The sequence below is a fragment of the Lotus japonicus genome, chromosome 6 (genome assembly GCF_012489685.1).
Source record: "Lotus japonicus ecotype B-129 chromosome 6, LjGifu_v1.2".
Lineage (NCBI taxonomy): Eukaryota > Viridiplantae > Streptophyta > Magnoliopsida > Fabales > Fabaceae > Lotus > Lotus japonicus.
In genome coordinates, this window is record NC_080046.1 from 50,266,587 (window position 1) to 50,282,169 (window position 15,583).

The window sequence follows — 15,583 nt, forward strand, 5'->3', positions numbered from 1 at the left end:
TCTAATTTCTAATTCCGTAAGTTCAATTCATTCAGAAATTGGAAATTAAATTTCTAGGTCCAAATCATCGTATAACCTGCTCAAATACCACATGTTGATGTCGGAATAATTTAATAGGATCAATACTAGAATTTAGAACACCACTAAAATTATGATAAATTGCATACTCCTTTAATATATCCTTATAGATTCTTTTGATTCGCGGATGGAAGCACGCACACAAACTGTATGTGACAGAACAAGACCTTTCACTTTGATCTCTCATATCTTGCAAAATGAATACATGTTGGAGCATGCCCCATTAAAAAATGTTAAAAACAACTGAAGATCATGCCCATATATTATGTCTCAAAGCAAACAATAACATAGCCAACTCAAACCATTAGAGCCTGTGCTAAACTATGAGATTGCACCATATCAAAGGAACGGTTCAAATCAAAGTTTTCAAGCAAAACTCAGGAATTTGGAGGCTCAATTTTGAAAGCAAAAAGGCAAGAACTATACCAATAAGTTCAATTCTACTCAGCTTGTTTACATAAACAAACTTGTAAGATGAGTACCAAAATTAACTCAAATAGAAATAGTCAGATGAATTAATCTAGGTGTCACCAATTGAGTTAATAACAGCAAAAATCTTGTGAAAAATGTGTGAATTTCTGCAATTGAATACTGTTAAATAATGAACAAAATAAAAGAATAGGAACAAGTAATAATGATATGAATGACTCTTTGAATCTCAGGCCTTCTAATCCTTGGACAACTTCAATTGCATTTCGATACGATCAGCGCTCCCCATATTTCAATGCGATCGGAAATATAAGAAGTCATCATGTAACTCTAAGAAATTGTCGTAATGAAACACTTGCACTTTTCCCAAATGTTACCACCAATGTAGCAAGCCAAGTTATGAACACAACGCTCACTTCAAGGTCAAGGAATGGTGGTGAAACGCTTGCACTTTTCCCAAACGTTACCACCAATGTAGCAAGTCAAAGAAGTAATACTCGTTCTATGCCGGAAGAAATTTCTGAAGTGTCAGCAACTGCGGCGAGAAATTTACAGGAAACTTCTGATCTTGATTTGTCAATTAAGCTTGGTTTCAGATCTTGAGATTTTGTTAGTTAGTTTTTTTTTTAATTTTGTTATTAGGACTCATTTATTTTGTTAACTAGGATTTTTATTTGGAGTTAAAATGTAAGTTTTATAAACTTCAGAATAAGGATTGATGATGCTTTTATTCTTCTTTGATTGAATATTGAGTGAATGATAGAACATGATTGAAAATAATAATATCATAATAAGACAGTATTATTTTATTCAATAATCACAGCTAAATAAAAAAAACCAACCTACACCGACAATTATGTCTCAAAACAAACAATAACATAGCCAACTCAAACTATTAGAGCCTGTGCTAAACTATGAGGCTGCACCATATCAAAGGAAGGGCTCAAATCAAAGTTTTCAAGCAAAACACAGGAATTTGAAGCCTCGATTTTGAAAGCAAAAAGACAAGAATTATACTAATAAGATCAATTCTACTCAGCTTGTTTACATAAACAACCTTATAAGATGAGTACCAAAATTAACTCAAATAGAAATAGTCAGATGAATTAATCTAGCCGTCACCATTTGAGTTAATAAGGGCAAGAATCTTGTGAAGAATGTGTGACTTTCTGCAATTGAATATTGTAAAATAGTAAAATAATGAACAAAATAAAATAATAGGAACAAGTAATATATGAGAAAAACTATTTGTTTAAAGAAAATTAAGGTGCTCTTCAACTATGTCTTCCTTTATATAATCTATCGTTTCACTCATATACCATGAGTTTTAATGGACAAAAATCTGAGTTATAGAAGATGAATCATGAAAATTAGGCTCTTTGACCACAAATAAGAATCACGTGTCCCCGAAGGATAGCTCAAGTGGTAAAGAGCTAGAGACATAAGGGTTGGGTGGGGTGAAGGGTGAAGGTCCCGGGTTCGATCCCGGAGGAGGGACTAATTTACTAACAACTAACATTTGTCTATCAATTTATTCAAAAAAAAAAACATTTGCCTATAAAAAAAAAACAAAACAAATAAGAATCACGTGATTGGTTCAATGGATAAGCAACCTCTCTTTAATCATATTTTAGAAAGGAGAAACTTTATTGGATTAAAATATGACATGATACAAACTACATAATACATATAACAGTCTCTTACATACTGTTTGGTTCAAAGGAGGGAAAAGGAGGGGAGATATTTTACTGGAGGGGAGGGGAGGGGGGAGGGGAGAGATTTTAATACTTATAACGTTTGGTTCATAGGAGGGGTGAGAAAATAACTTATTTTTATTTGGTTCATGAGGGGAGGGAAGAGATTTTATAATTAAAATTATTTTTATACCCTTTTATATATTTACTTGAATTTAACAACACAATATAACATCCTTCTTCATCAACAATTATTCTGCATAATTTTCAGTCTTCACCACAACATCACAAACCAGATTTTCGAGACCTTGCACAGTGACAAAAAAGAAAAGGTAAATGCACCATTAAGTTCATAAATTCATTGCTACAAAGTGATCAAAATAAATTTTGCAACAAATAAGATAAAAATCAAATAACTCCACAAAGTCCAATAAAAACTGTAGAGCAAAATATCACAAAATATTAGCTTTGGACACTGGTTGAGCAATGTGGTTTCTAGTTGAAGTTAGGTTTCTATTTGATGTTGTGAATATAAATTATATTCAGCTTGCTTCCTACTAAGATGTTCTAATTTTATATAAACAGCTCTGCTATATTGCCCCATTTAAAATTGATGAGGTACTTGATATCTAGTTAGATTTACTGACGCTCATCATTTTCTTTATCTATTGCATTTGTTCCATAATTGGAATTTGGAACAGTGATGCTAGATACTGCTTTTACTATTTTGAACTGGTGAATTAGTGCAGAGATAGTACAATATATAATCTTAAACGCTGGGTTTGTTGTTGGTTGTTGTTACAAATCTGGTTGTGATAATCCTGGATAAAGTCAAGAATTGTGAGTGTCCACTTTCCGAACAAATTATTTCGACTCTATAATTGCCTGGGTTCACGAAATCTTTGTTGGGATAATACTTGACAATCAATCTGTTTCTTGGCACAAGAGAGCAGATAAAGAAAGTAGAGATATTCTGTTTCTGGTTTTTCTGTGTAGAATTCCTTAGGCTGCAAGTAACCTTATATAGAAGTTGTGTTTTCACGAATGATCACAACAGTTCGAAAATAAGTCACAACTTTTCAAACAATTTCAAACTAGGGACCCCGCCAAGGGGCTCCGCCCCTTGGACCCCGGTTCATATTCGCGGTCAATTATGCGTTGGCTCACCGAGCGTGCACTCCGCACTAACCTGACTCGATTCCGAGCCTAACGCTTAATTGCATCAGCCTATAGTAGATCACATTACTACTAAAATACATTGATGATTCTAAAATCACCAACAAATTCCCCCCATTTTAGTGTAATCCTTGATCTACTCAATTTGTATAAGAAAATATATACAAATTTATAACACACAGATATAACGATCAAACAAATGCATAAATGAAAATATCTTGCGATTGAATTTCCACTTTAGTACAAATACACATTCCAAATACTCGAGAATCGGGGTGTCATTAAATATTGAACCCGTCAACCCATTTGAATATCTAAAGATATTGTACACATATGTTTCTACAACACACTACTATTCATACTTGACACTTTACAAGCCATGTGTCCTTATCCATTAATAAGCATATAGGAAGCCAAGTCCAAGCTTCTTGAAGCGGCAAAACTTCATGCTTACATAGGTGATCCTTTTAATCTTGCACCTGCATTTACAATTTTCCAAAAGAACCATTAAGAAGATATACTTCAACCTAGCCATCACTTGCAGGTCTGAGCACATACCTTGGGAAGATAAACACAAGTGCTCCAATCTCTAACTATGATCTCTCCACATTGAATTCAGCTTCTAACGTTGTATTAGAAGGGAATTGGATATAACATAGCTAGTAGATTTAAATGGACTTTAATCCCATTCCAATTACCGGCTTCTTCACTAAGTCTCTAGCTAACCCCTTCGTCAAGTGGTCAGCTAAATTTTGTTGCGACCGAACAAACTCAATGGATATCACCCCATTCAAGATTAATTCCCTAATCATACTATGTCTAACACCCAAGTGTCTAGACTTTCCATTGTACATTTGACTATAAGCCTTGGCCAATGTGGCAGCACTATCACAACGGATAGAAATTGGTGATATCGGTTTAGGCCATAATGGAATCTCATATACCAAGTTTCTTAGCCATTCCGCTTCTTTACCAGCAGCACCTAATGCTACAAACTCTGATTCCATTGTAGAACTAGTTATACATGTTTGCTTCTTGGAAGCCCACGAGATGGCACCTCCCCCCAAGTAAGAACACCCAACCACTTGTAGAGGATGAGTCTTCAACATTATTTATCCAACTAGCATCCGAATAACCCTCTAATACCGAAGGAAATCCCACATATGACAATCCATAATTCATAGTACCCTTCAAGTACTTGAATACCCTAGTTATCGCATGCTAATGATGTCTACTAGGATTACTAGTAAATCTGCTCAACTTTCCAACCGCAAAAGCAATATCCGGTCTAGTACTAATCATAGCATACATCAAAGAGCCTATAGCTCTTGAATATTCGAGCTGATCTACAGATTTACCTGTATTTGGCATAAGTTTTTCACTCGGATCCATGGGAGTACTAATCGGAGAACAACTTTCATGATTAAACTTCTTGAGTATTTTCTCAATGTAATGAGATTGCGTAATTACAATCCCCTTATTCTCCCGTTTAATCTTAATACCAAGAATAACGTCCTCTTCTCCCATATCCTTCATGGAGAACTTTGATGACAAGAAATTCTTTGTTTTATCAACTTGATTTTGGTCCGTGCCAAAGATTAACATGTCATCCACATATAGACAAATAATAACTCCTTTACCAGATGTATCAAATTTTCTATACACACATTTGTCAGCTTGGTTTAGAATAAAACCACTAGACAAAACAACCTCATCAAATTTTTGATGCCATTGCTTCGGAGCTTGTTTCAGCCCATACAACGACTTAACTAGCTTACACACCTTATGCTCATTACCAGGCATTACAAATCCTTCAGATTGCTTCATATACACTTCTTCTTCCAAATCACCATTCAGGAATGCTATTTTGACATCCATTTGATGGATCACTAGATTTTGAATAGCCGCTAAAGCAATCAACAATCTAATAGTAGTGATACGAGCAACTGGAGCATAGGTATCGAAGTAATCAATCCCTTCCTTCTGTCTAAAGCCTTGGATTACCAATCTAGCTTTAAACTTGTCAATTGTACCATCAACTTTCATCTTCTTTTTGAAGATCCATTTGCAACCCAATGGTTTACAACCTGGTGGTAAATCAGATAATACCCAAGTATTATTTTCCATGATAGAACTCATCTCTTCATCAATTGCTTCTTTCCAAAAAGCAGAATCTCGAGATTTCACAGCTTCATCATATGTTCTTGGATCCTCCTCTATACTATAGCAATAATAGTATTGATTATCAATCTGATCCTTTGATCCCTCAACTAAATATAATTGAAAATCAGAACCATAAGATTTAGGTTTTCTAGCTCTTTTGCTTTTCCGAGGTTCGAGTGTCTTACTTGGTACATCAGTTGAATGATCATCCTTTATAGGTTCATCCGACTTAGATATAAGGTCCTTTGGTCTAGGTATAGAAGAGAAACAATTCTCATCAAATATGACATCTCTTGATTCTATAATTGTGTTAATAGAAACCGAGTCATTAGGTTCTATAACATAGAACCTATAGGCTTTGGAATGTTCAGCATATCCAACGAAGATGCAAGCTACACCCTTTTCACCCAAAGTTTTCCTTTTAGGATCCGGGAGTCTAACCACGGCCCTGCAACCCCAAACACGTAGAAATGGTAAGTTGGGTCGTTTCTTATACCAAAGTTCATATGGGGTAGTCTTGTTCCTTTTATTAGGAACCCTATTTAACAAATAGCAAGCCGTTAACATGGCTTTTCCCCAAAACCCTTCACTCAAACCAGAATAGGATAACATGGCGTTCACCATTTCTTTAAGAACTCTATTCTTCCTTTCAGCCACACCATTTTGTTGAGGTGTATAAGGTGTCGTAGTCTCATGAATGATTCCTACGGATTGGAAGAATTCAGGATCATAATATTCACCACCTCTATCCGTACGTAATGTTTTAATCATCACATTCTGTTGCAATTCAACTTCAGTTTTATAAACTCTAAATTTATCTAAGGCTTCATCTTTAGAATGCAACAAATAAACATAACAGAATCTAGATGCATCATCTATGAAAGTGACAAGATACTTTTTATGTCCTAATGATGGAGTAGCATGCAAATCACATAAATCACTATGTATCAATTCAAGTATGACAGATTTCCTTGTTATGCTTTTAAAAGGTTGCCTGGTAATCTTTGTTAACATGCAAGTTTTACACTTTTCTACATTTCCATCAAAAACAGGGATTAAATCATCTTTAGACATTTCAAGCATTCTTTTATAATGTACATGTCCTAGACGAGCATGCCATAAAGATGATTTAATAACATTCGAATTCGACATAAATACAGAACCAGAATCATTAGGAACTCCATTCAAATTCATCATGAACATACCATTATTATAATATCCAAATCCTACAAACACACCAGACTTCGATAAAACATATTTATCGGATTCATACACTTGCTTGTATCCAAGCTTATTCAATACAGGACCAGAAACTAAGTTCTTACGTAGTTTAGGAACATACAAAACATTAAACAAAATAATAGTTTTTCCAGAACTGAATTCTAACACCACGCTTCCTTTGCCTTCAACAGGATCAAAGTGATGATCTCTCATGTAGAGGACAAATCCATCTTCCACTGGAACAAAAGTCTTGAACCAGAAACGATCCTTGCAAACATGTGTTGTGGCGCCAGAATCAATCCACCACGCAATAGCATCATCCTGCACATAAAATGCTTCAGAAATTAATGAAACTGAATGTTTAATCAAAATATTCAAGTTATGAATTGATTTCTGACCTTGTTCTTGGGATTGGTCCTTAGACCCCTTTCCCGAACCACTTGCATTCGCGTTATCATGCTTCTTTCCAGAACGGCAATCCCTCTTGAAGTGGCTTGTCTTACCACACTTCCAGCATTCTAGTTTCGGTTTCTTGTTAGAACCGAAACTTCCTTTGTTGTTCTTGAAAGCACGCTTCTTTCCTTTGTTTTTGTTGTTATTGTTCTTACTACCCTCCTCGATCATATTAACCGAGGGACCAGCAACTTCTTTTCCTTTTCCCTTGTCACTCTCCTGCGCTCTTAGAGATTCTTCTATGCGCAAGTGACTTCCAAGTTGGACCAAAGACAGGTCGTCTTTTCCATGCTTCAAATTGTGTTTGAAATCCTTCCATGAAGGGGGCAACTTGTCTATGATACTTGAGACAAATATTGTTTCATCCATCTTCAATCCGTGCAGTGTGAATTGTCCAAGAATTCGTAGAAGTTCATTGTATTGTTCCATGACAGACCTTGATTCAACCATTTTGTAATTGTTGAAATCAGTTACCAAGAACTTCTTACTGGATGAGCCCTCTGCCATGTACTTGGCTTCAAGACAATCCCACAATTCCTTTGCAGATTCCACATTTTGATAAATATCGAATAAAGGATCAGACATACCGTTAAGAATGTGTCCTCTGCATATGTAGTCGTCATTCTCCCACTTTGATCTGCTTCTTATATTTTCAACAGTTTCTTCCTCCAGAAGTTCAGGAATCGGTGTAGACAGGACGTATACCACCTTCAATGTTGTCAACAAGAAGTGCATCTTCCTCTGCCAACGCCTGAAGTCTTGTCCTTGAAACTTGTCCAATTTCCCGAACTTAGTAGTCATCTCCTTGACAGCGCCTTCTCCAGCCATGATTATCAGTAAATAATTTGTTCGTTTGTTAGAAATCTGGTTGTGATAATCATGGATAAAGTCAAGAATCGTGAGCGTCCACTTTCCGAACAAATTATTTCGACCCTATAATTGCCTGGGTTCACGAAATCTTTGTTGGGATAATACTTGACAATCAATCTGTTTCTTGGCACAAGAGAGCAGATAAAGAAAGTAGAGATATTCTGTTTCTGGTTTTTCTGTGTAGAATTCCTTAGGCTGCAAGTAACCTTATATAGAGGTTGTGTTTTCACGACTGATCACAACAGTTCGAAAATAAGTCACAACTTTTCAAACAATTTCAAACTAGGGACCCCGCCAAGGGGCTCCGCCCCTTGGACCCCGGTTCATATTCGCGGTCAATTATGCGTTGGCTCACCGAGCGTGCACTCCGCACTAACCTGACTCGATTCCGAGCCTAACGCGTAATTGCATCAGCCTATAGTAGATCACATTACTACTAAAATACATTGATGATTCTAAAATCACCAACAGTTGTTTATGTTTTGTTTACTTCCCTTGGTTGCATCATTATTCTGTAACTATATTTGTGGCGTAGTTTCGGATTTCTAAGGGATAACAGTCAGCGTTTGATATCATTTTATGAGAGTAGAAAATGTTTACTTAGTTTAGAGAGACCGGAGAGGGGGCGGAGAGAGAGACAGGAGAGGGGGGCCGACGGTTGGTATGAAGAAGGAAGGAAGTAAAAGACGTGAAATAATGAAGGAAAACCCTAGAATAAAAAATTATAATTTTTAGATTTATGCAGGGTTATTTTTGTCCAAAATTTATTTCCCCTCCTAATTCCCCCACTTTTGAGGGGAACAAAAAATTGAGGTTGGAGGGATTTTGCTCCCCTCCATTTCCCTCCCCTCCTAAAGTTCGAACCAAACAAAATCAGATTTTAAAAATCCCTCCCCTCCCCTCTCCTCCGTTCTCCTCCAACCAAACAAATCCTTAATAATAGCTCAAATGATGAAGTTAAGGTGCAATTTATATGTCTGATGTACCCAAATAAAACTACATATAACAAGGAGGTCCAAAACCTCACTAAAATTACGTGTTTTACTTTTACCCGTAACTCGTAAGAAAGGCTTAATTGCAACTTTGGTCCCTGACGTTTACCAATTCCACGATTTTAGTCCCCCACCTAATTTAATTACACAGATGGTCCCTGACTTTGCTGTCCGTCTGCAACGTTGGTCCTACTGTTTATTTGTTCATGGAGGAGGTTTATGTGGATGGTCACTTAGCTGATGTGGAAGTCGAATTGGAGAGAGAAAGAGACCAGCAACTGATTCAACCTTCTTCCTCGCCTCCAAGGACTCGGTTTTTACAGTCACGGTGCTCTAACTGATTCTACCCTCTTCCTCACGGTGCTCTGTTTTTACAAGAGGAAGAGGGTAGAAAATGACTGTTTCAGGTCTCACGTGCAACTCACATGCTTTCCTCTCTCTTCAGTCCTTCTTTCTCTCTTCAATTGGACATCTATGTAAGCCTCCTCTATTAACAAATAAACGGCAGGACCAACGTTGCAGACAGCAAGCAAAGTCAGGGACCATTTATGTAATTAAATTAGGTGAGGGACTAAAATCGTGGAATTGGTAAACGTGAGGGACCAAAGTTGCAATTAAGCCCGTAAGAAACAACCCCACCCATAAATGATAAACCCAATGATGATCACCCGTAATTAGCAAAAAGAGGCATATAGTCTCTTGAAATAGCAGCACCTTGCAGGTTCAATAGTAATCACGATCACATTTCCATCGACACAAATACAAGAACATCACAATTCACAAATACCCAAGAGGTTTTCATATCAGATTATTTCATAAATTAGACAACTCCTTTCTTTTGATCAACGAAAATCTATTTTAATCCGCAAAAATGGATTTCTAATTTCTAATTTCATAATTTCATTTCATTGAGAAATTGGAAATTAAATTTCTAGGTCCAAATCATAGTATAGCCTGCTTTTTTTTTTTGAAATCAAACTCATTCAATTAAAAAGAAATAGGTGGCGCAGAGGCCAATACATCAGTTTGGACAATGCCAATAAGTTGAGGAGGGACGTCCTCAATCCACACACAAGCACCATGCGAAAACGATAAAGAAGCTAAACGGTCGGCCGCACAGTTGCATGTACGGCAGACAAACAATAAAGTACACCAACCAAACTGATGCATTAGCCTCTGCGCCACCTATTTCTTCTTAATCCCACACTATAAAGTAACACACTTATCAATTGAACTTGAACCTAATTAATAAATATAACTATCCTATATGGTGATTTTTCTAACCCATAATAGATATAATAAACTGAATTGCTATCTTTATTTTTAAATTGTGACCGATGGAGTGGCAATGTGGCATTCTTTTTGTTTCTGAGTTGGCTTGTGCTTAACGCGCACCGGCTCCTTCTATCACCCAAAAATTATTACAAAATTTCAAAGCCAAAAATATTATGAACCGGCATACCATTATTTTAATATTATAATATCCCATGCGGACAATTATAAGTACAATAATACCCCTACCATGACTTGCGCATTGGTCCAGCTCAGCAGTTTCAAATTCATCCGATATACCCACCCGCACCATATAAAAGTCCTCGCGTTATTCTCCCTTCCCATTGTTACCGACTGCGAATCCAAAACAACGATAATCCAATTCCAAACCTTCCGAAATCGTTTAGAGAGAGAAACAAGAGCGATGAAGATCACGGCGTTGCTGGTTCTAAAATGCCCCGGCGAGGGTTCCGATCCGGTGATTCTGGCCAACGCGTTGGATGTCAGCCACTTCGGTTACTTCCAACGATCTAGCGTCAAGGAGTTTATCGTCTTCGTTGGTCGCACCGTCGCTAGCCGCACCCCTCAGGGTCAGCGTCAATCCGTTCAGCATGAAGGTATCATCAGCAAATTCCCTCGCCTTAGGGTTTCGTTTTCCCAAATTCTTGTGATCTGGATCGGATTCCTGTTTTCTTGTGATTTTATAACCGTTTTTTAGGTTGCAGCAAAGCGTGATTATGGAAATTTTGATTGGTTTGATAATTGACATGTAATCAATCGTTTTTTGGTTATGAAATTGTGAAGGTTGGGGAATCTGATTCGGTTTTGTTGATTTTGCAGAGTACAAGGTGCATGCGTATAATAGGAATGGCCTTTGTGCGTTGGGATTTATGGATGATCACTACCCTGTTCGGAGTGCATTCTCTCTTCTCAACAAGGTGAGAGTTAGAGTTGTGTGTTTCGGTTTATGGGTGTAACATTTATGATATATACAGCATGTCATGTTTGAAGCAACCTTGTGGTAGCTTGTTTTGTGTTTTGCAGCTTCCTTTATTATTAGCTTATGGTATAGGACTGGCTTCTTTATGTTATCGCAGTGGCAGTGTTGTCCAATCGCAATCGCGGACCATGGCTCATCCGCTATTTAGCAGCGAATAACGGGAATAGCGCGCTATAGTGGGCAATAGCGGCGTCGCGATTAGCCAAAAATCCGCTACGCGCCGCTATTTGATAACACTGCGCAGCGGAGATTAATTAGATCATGCTTTCTTACTTTGTAACATAAGGTTATTGACATGCAACAATCAAGTCTTTTTCTTACTAGGCTGGGTTAGCTACATAAAACAAACAACGCATTAATGTTATCTTTGTGCACCATAATGCTCTTTCATATATTAAGTTTACAAATAGATCCTTTACCTCTATATCTCTCAATAGTTGACTTATAGTTTTCTTGGGGTGTCCGTGTCTCTATCACCGATATCCTTTGTTTGGTCTAGCCTCCTTACTGGAGCTTCCATGAGTCTTAACATAAAAACATTGACATCTGAAAAAAATATTTTGCTGTTTCAATTTTTGGTTACTTGCATTGTCAGTTGTGTGATGATGGATGGAACTACTCGTTAGAGGTGTATTATATTTCACTGTTTGAGGCTCTCTGGACTCTGAGTAATTTGCCCATTTTATCTTTCCATGAAAAATTAGGAAGGTTTTGTCCACGATGGTATTTGATAAATATGCCTTTGGTATTTCTGATGATAATATAATTATGAAGGGATCTTATGTTTTAGTTATTTGATTTATGGAGATCCTCTTGACAGAGGCTGACCCTTTTTTTCCAGTTTATCTCTGTTTACTGACATGGTATCATACTGATCGTGGTTATGTTTCACTCCCTTGTGGTGAACATGCCCACTATGGTAACCGTCAAATCAATTCTGACTGCTTAGTTTCTAAATTTTGGGGTCTAGGTCTCATGTTTTAATTCTAGCTACCAGCAATATGAATGCTTTGTATTGATTCCAAATCCGCTGAAATCATGAATATAGTTGGTTTGTCAAGAATGATGTAATTTTTCTTTGTATCGCCCAATTAGCATGTCGTTTTTTCCTTTGCGCATTGGCTCTCGTATGTGACATTCCTTGCTGGACATTACACTGCTCAGTTTTGATGGAGTTACCGGATCTCGTGTCTAAGCCTCTTTTGCCCTTTGCTTGTCTCTCAGTGTCTTTGTGCCTGACTGCCTATGCTCCATACCAGTCTGCACCATAACAAAATGATTAATACTCCCCCCCCCCCCTCCCCCCAAAAAAAGCATGCAAGCCACTTAGAAGTATTTGCCTTTTGGTGTTAAGGAAGTTGAAATAATTGATGCATTGCCTTTTACAATTTGTGATGCATGTCATTTCTTGATTTATGAGATGGTGAAAACATATATCTTGCTTTTGCTTGCAGGTACTAGATGAATATCAAAAAAGTTTTGGCGAGTCATGGAGAAATACTCAGGCAGACAGTACTCAACCATGGCCCTATTTGAATGACGCTCTGACAAAATTCCAGGCATGTAAATACCTCTTCTTCATTATATTAGCTTCAGCTAGTGGAGAACTTGTTTGTATTTTATTATAAAAGTTGTGTACTGTTCAAGTTTGTGTTAAAGAAGTTTTTTTTTTCTGTATAGTAACCTTTTCAAATGATTACTTTTGATTCAAACCCCTGTTTACTTGTTTATGTCAAATCTTCAGGACCCTGCAGAGGCTGACAAGTTGATGAAAATCCAGAAGGAGTTGGATGAAACAAAAATCATCCTTGTAAGTATTAAGTTAAACATGCATTACTTTATATTTGCAAAACAGGATGGGTTCCCTGCATATTTTTCCTTCTAAATCTACTTCTTATCAGTTAGTCATGTAGTATTGTAGTTATTAAGTTTTAAACTGTGGTATGCTTGGTAATTTTCTAAATGAAATATTTGTTTGTTTGAGAATTTGGCATCGGTTTCGAAATACCGCTTTAGATGACAATGCCAGCGTCATGCCAATGCAAGTCAAGCATTACTCTAATGGAGACAAATATAATGCACTAATGCCAATTTATCATATCTCAGCATCTTTGTGCGATGTCCTAGATTTTATATAAGGCCGTTATATAATGTCTGTCTGCAGTTCAACAATCACTATGTTCCTATTTTATTTTATTTTTTTCAATTATGCTGGTGTTTCAGTTTTTCTTATTAGTATACAATTACTTGGTCATGTGAAGTTTACTTGGTAGACACAGTTTTACCATTTTATGTGTGTTTTTGATGACAACCAAAAATAGAAAATTCTAATGTTCTTGGACTTCTTGATCTTCAAGTGTCCCCCTTTGGTTGTCATCTTCAAGTGTCCCCCTTTGGTTGTCATCACATTTCCTCCTACACTATGTGTAGGCTCTCTTTGTGTTATTTGGCATGTAGATTTTTGAGAACCACATCACTCACTCGGTGAATTGTTTATTTGCTTTTCCCTGACCATATAAAACTTTCAATTTATTAACAGCATAAGACTATTGATAGCGTGCTTGCACGAGGAGAGAAGCTGGACAGTTTAGTTGAGAAGAGTTCTGATCTGAGTGCAGCATCACAGGTACACTAAGACAGCCCCTGCTCTACAGCTATGTATTTGTTAGTGGCATGTGAATGCATACATATATTCAGACGTCTATTATTTGTCTGATTCTTATTTCATGTTATTAAAGCTTTGATGATCTATATGATTATGGTTATAATTAATATGTGCGATTAACTTAATATTTTATACTTGTGGTTATTGTCTTTGCTCGTAGTATAAACTTTTAGCAATGCTTTATTTAGGCAATCGCAGGAAATAAATTAATATGAAGTACAGACCTTGTGCAAATTTAGGACACTTCTATTGGTGTTTATCTGTTTCTTGATATTCTTGCCTTGGTTTGTCTGTACTCTATCTTATAAAGTTGTTTCCGTTATATATGCCTCAAATGATTTTAAATTTTTCGTTCTCAATATTTTGTTTAGTCTATAACTATTTATTAGATTTTGGTTTTTAAGGCATTAATCTTTATTATTGCTATAAAGGAGTACGACTTGTTTTTAATGTTATATTTTGTTGCATCTTTCAAAGAGATCTTTCAGTTTACCATGAATGGAAGTTTATTTCCAACTAGTTCAGTTTGCTGACATGAGAACCTGATTTTTGGCGTTTGAAACAGATGTTCTACAAACAGGCGAAAAAAACCAATCAATGCTGTACCATATTGTAAGCTTTCAAGCTCGTGAGTATCCCCGCGAGCTCATCTGAATCCTATTCCTACGTCGAGGCTGTGGGATAGGAGGACAAAATAGTTTCATATGTCTATACCACTCCATTGTTTGCTTGGTCAAATTCGGTGGTTTCCCTGATATGTGTATTGCAGACGAGAACTAAATATTGGTTAAAGAGTCTTGTGTTGTTGACAAATTAACATTCTCATGTACCTGGTTTGTGGTGCTTACTATGATAAGTTGATAATTATAGTGTTATGATAAATTATTGTTTTCACAAAGCCATTCCACGTCTGTGTGTAGTAGGATATTCTCGCATGTATCATTGCCCCTGTCTTGTCTAAAGCTTGTCCATTCAAGGCTTAAATAAGTTTTTCGTCACTAACCTTTACTAAATGTTTGGCATTGGTCCTTCGCCGGAGTAAAGGTGGGTTTTAGTCCTCAATCTTTGTTAAAATGTTTGGTTTTGATCCCTCCGGAGTAGAGCTGTCAATACGGGCCAGCCCGATCCATATGGGTTAGCCCGGGTGAAAAAAAATATAAAAAATAGATAAATTGGATTAGAAAATGTTTAAAAAAATAATTTCACAAAAATACTTAAAGAAATTGGTAACAACTCATAAGAAAGAGGTTTATCAACCCATTAATTTGTATGTCACATTTGAAATATAGTAAAGTAATTTTTTGGTTACAAAATATAGTAAAATAATTTAGTTGACAAGATTTAAAAACACAATTATTTTACTGTCACATTTAAAATAAGATAAATAATAGAATAACAATAAATAAAACACAAAAAATTGTCTCAAATTTAAAGAAATGAAAATTTCTATTTTTCTATCTAAAAGTAATCTATAAAACTAACCTTAAATTAAAGGCAAATAAAATAATTTTTTAAATAAAAAATAACTCTAACCCGACGGGTTGGCTCGCTTGACCCGCGGATTGGCTCG

General features: G+C 36.4%; 1 protein-coding gene across 1 annotated transcript; it reads left to right on the plus strand.

Moving 5' to 3' along the window:
• Positions 1–10,691: 10,691 nt before the first annotated feature.
• LOC130724225 (VAMP-like protein YKT61) lies at positions 10,692–14,915 on the plus strand. Its single transcript, XM_057575412.1, has 6 exons — positions 10,692–10,965; positions 11,189–11,286; positions 12,803–12,907; positions 13,093–13,158; positions 13,888–13,974; positions 14,579–14,915. The coding sequence occupies exons 1-6, from the start codon at positions 10,773–10,775 to the stop codon at positions 14,627–14,629; spliced, it is 600 nt and encodes a 199-aa protein (XP_057431395.1). The 5' UTR covers positions 10,692–10,772; the 3' UTR covers positions 14,630–14,915.
• Positions 14,916–15,583: the final 668 nt, after the last annotated feature.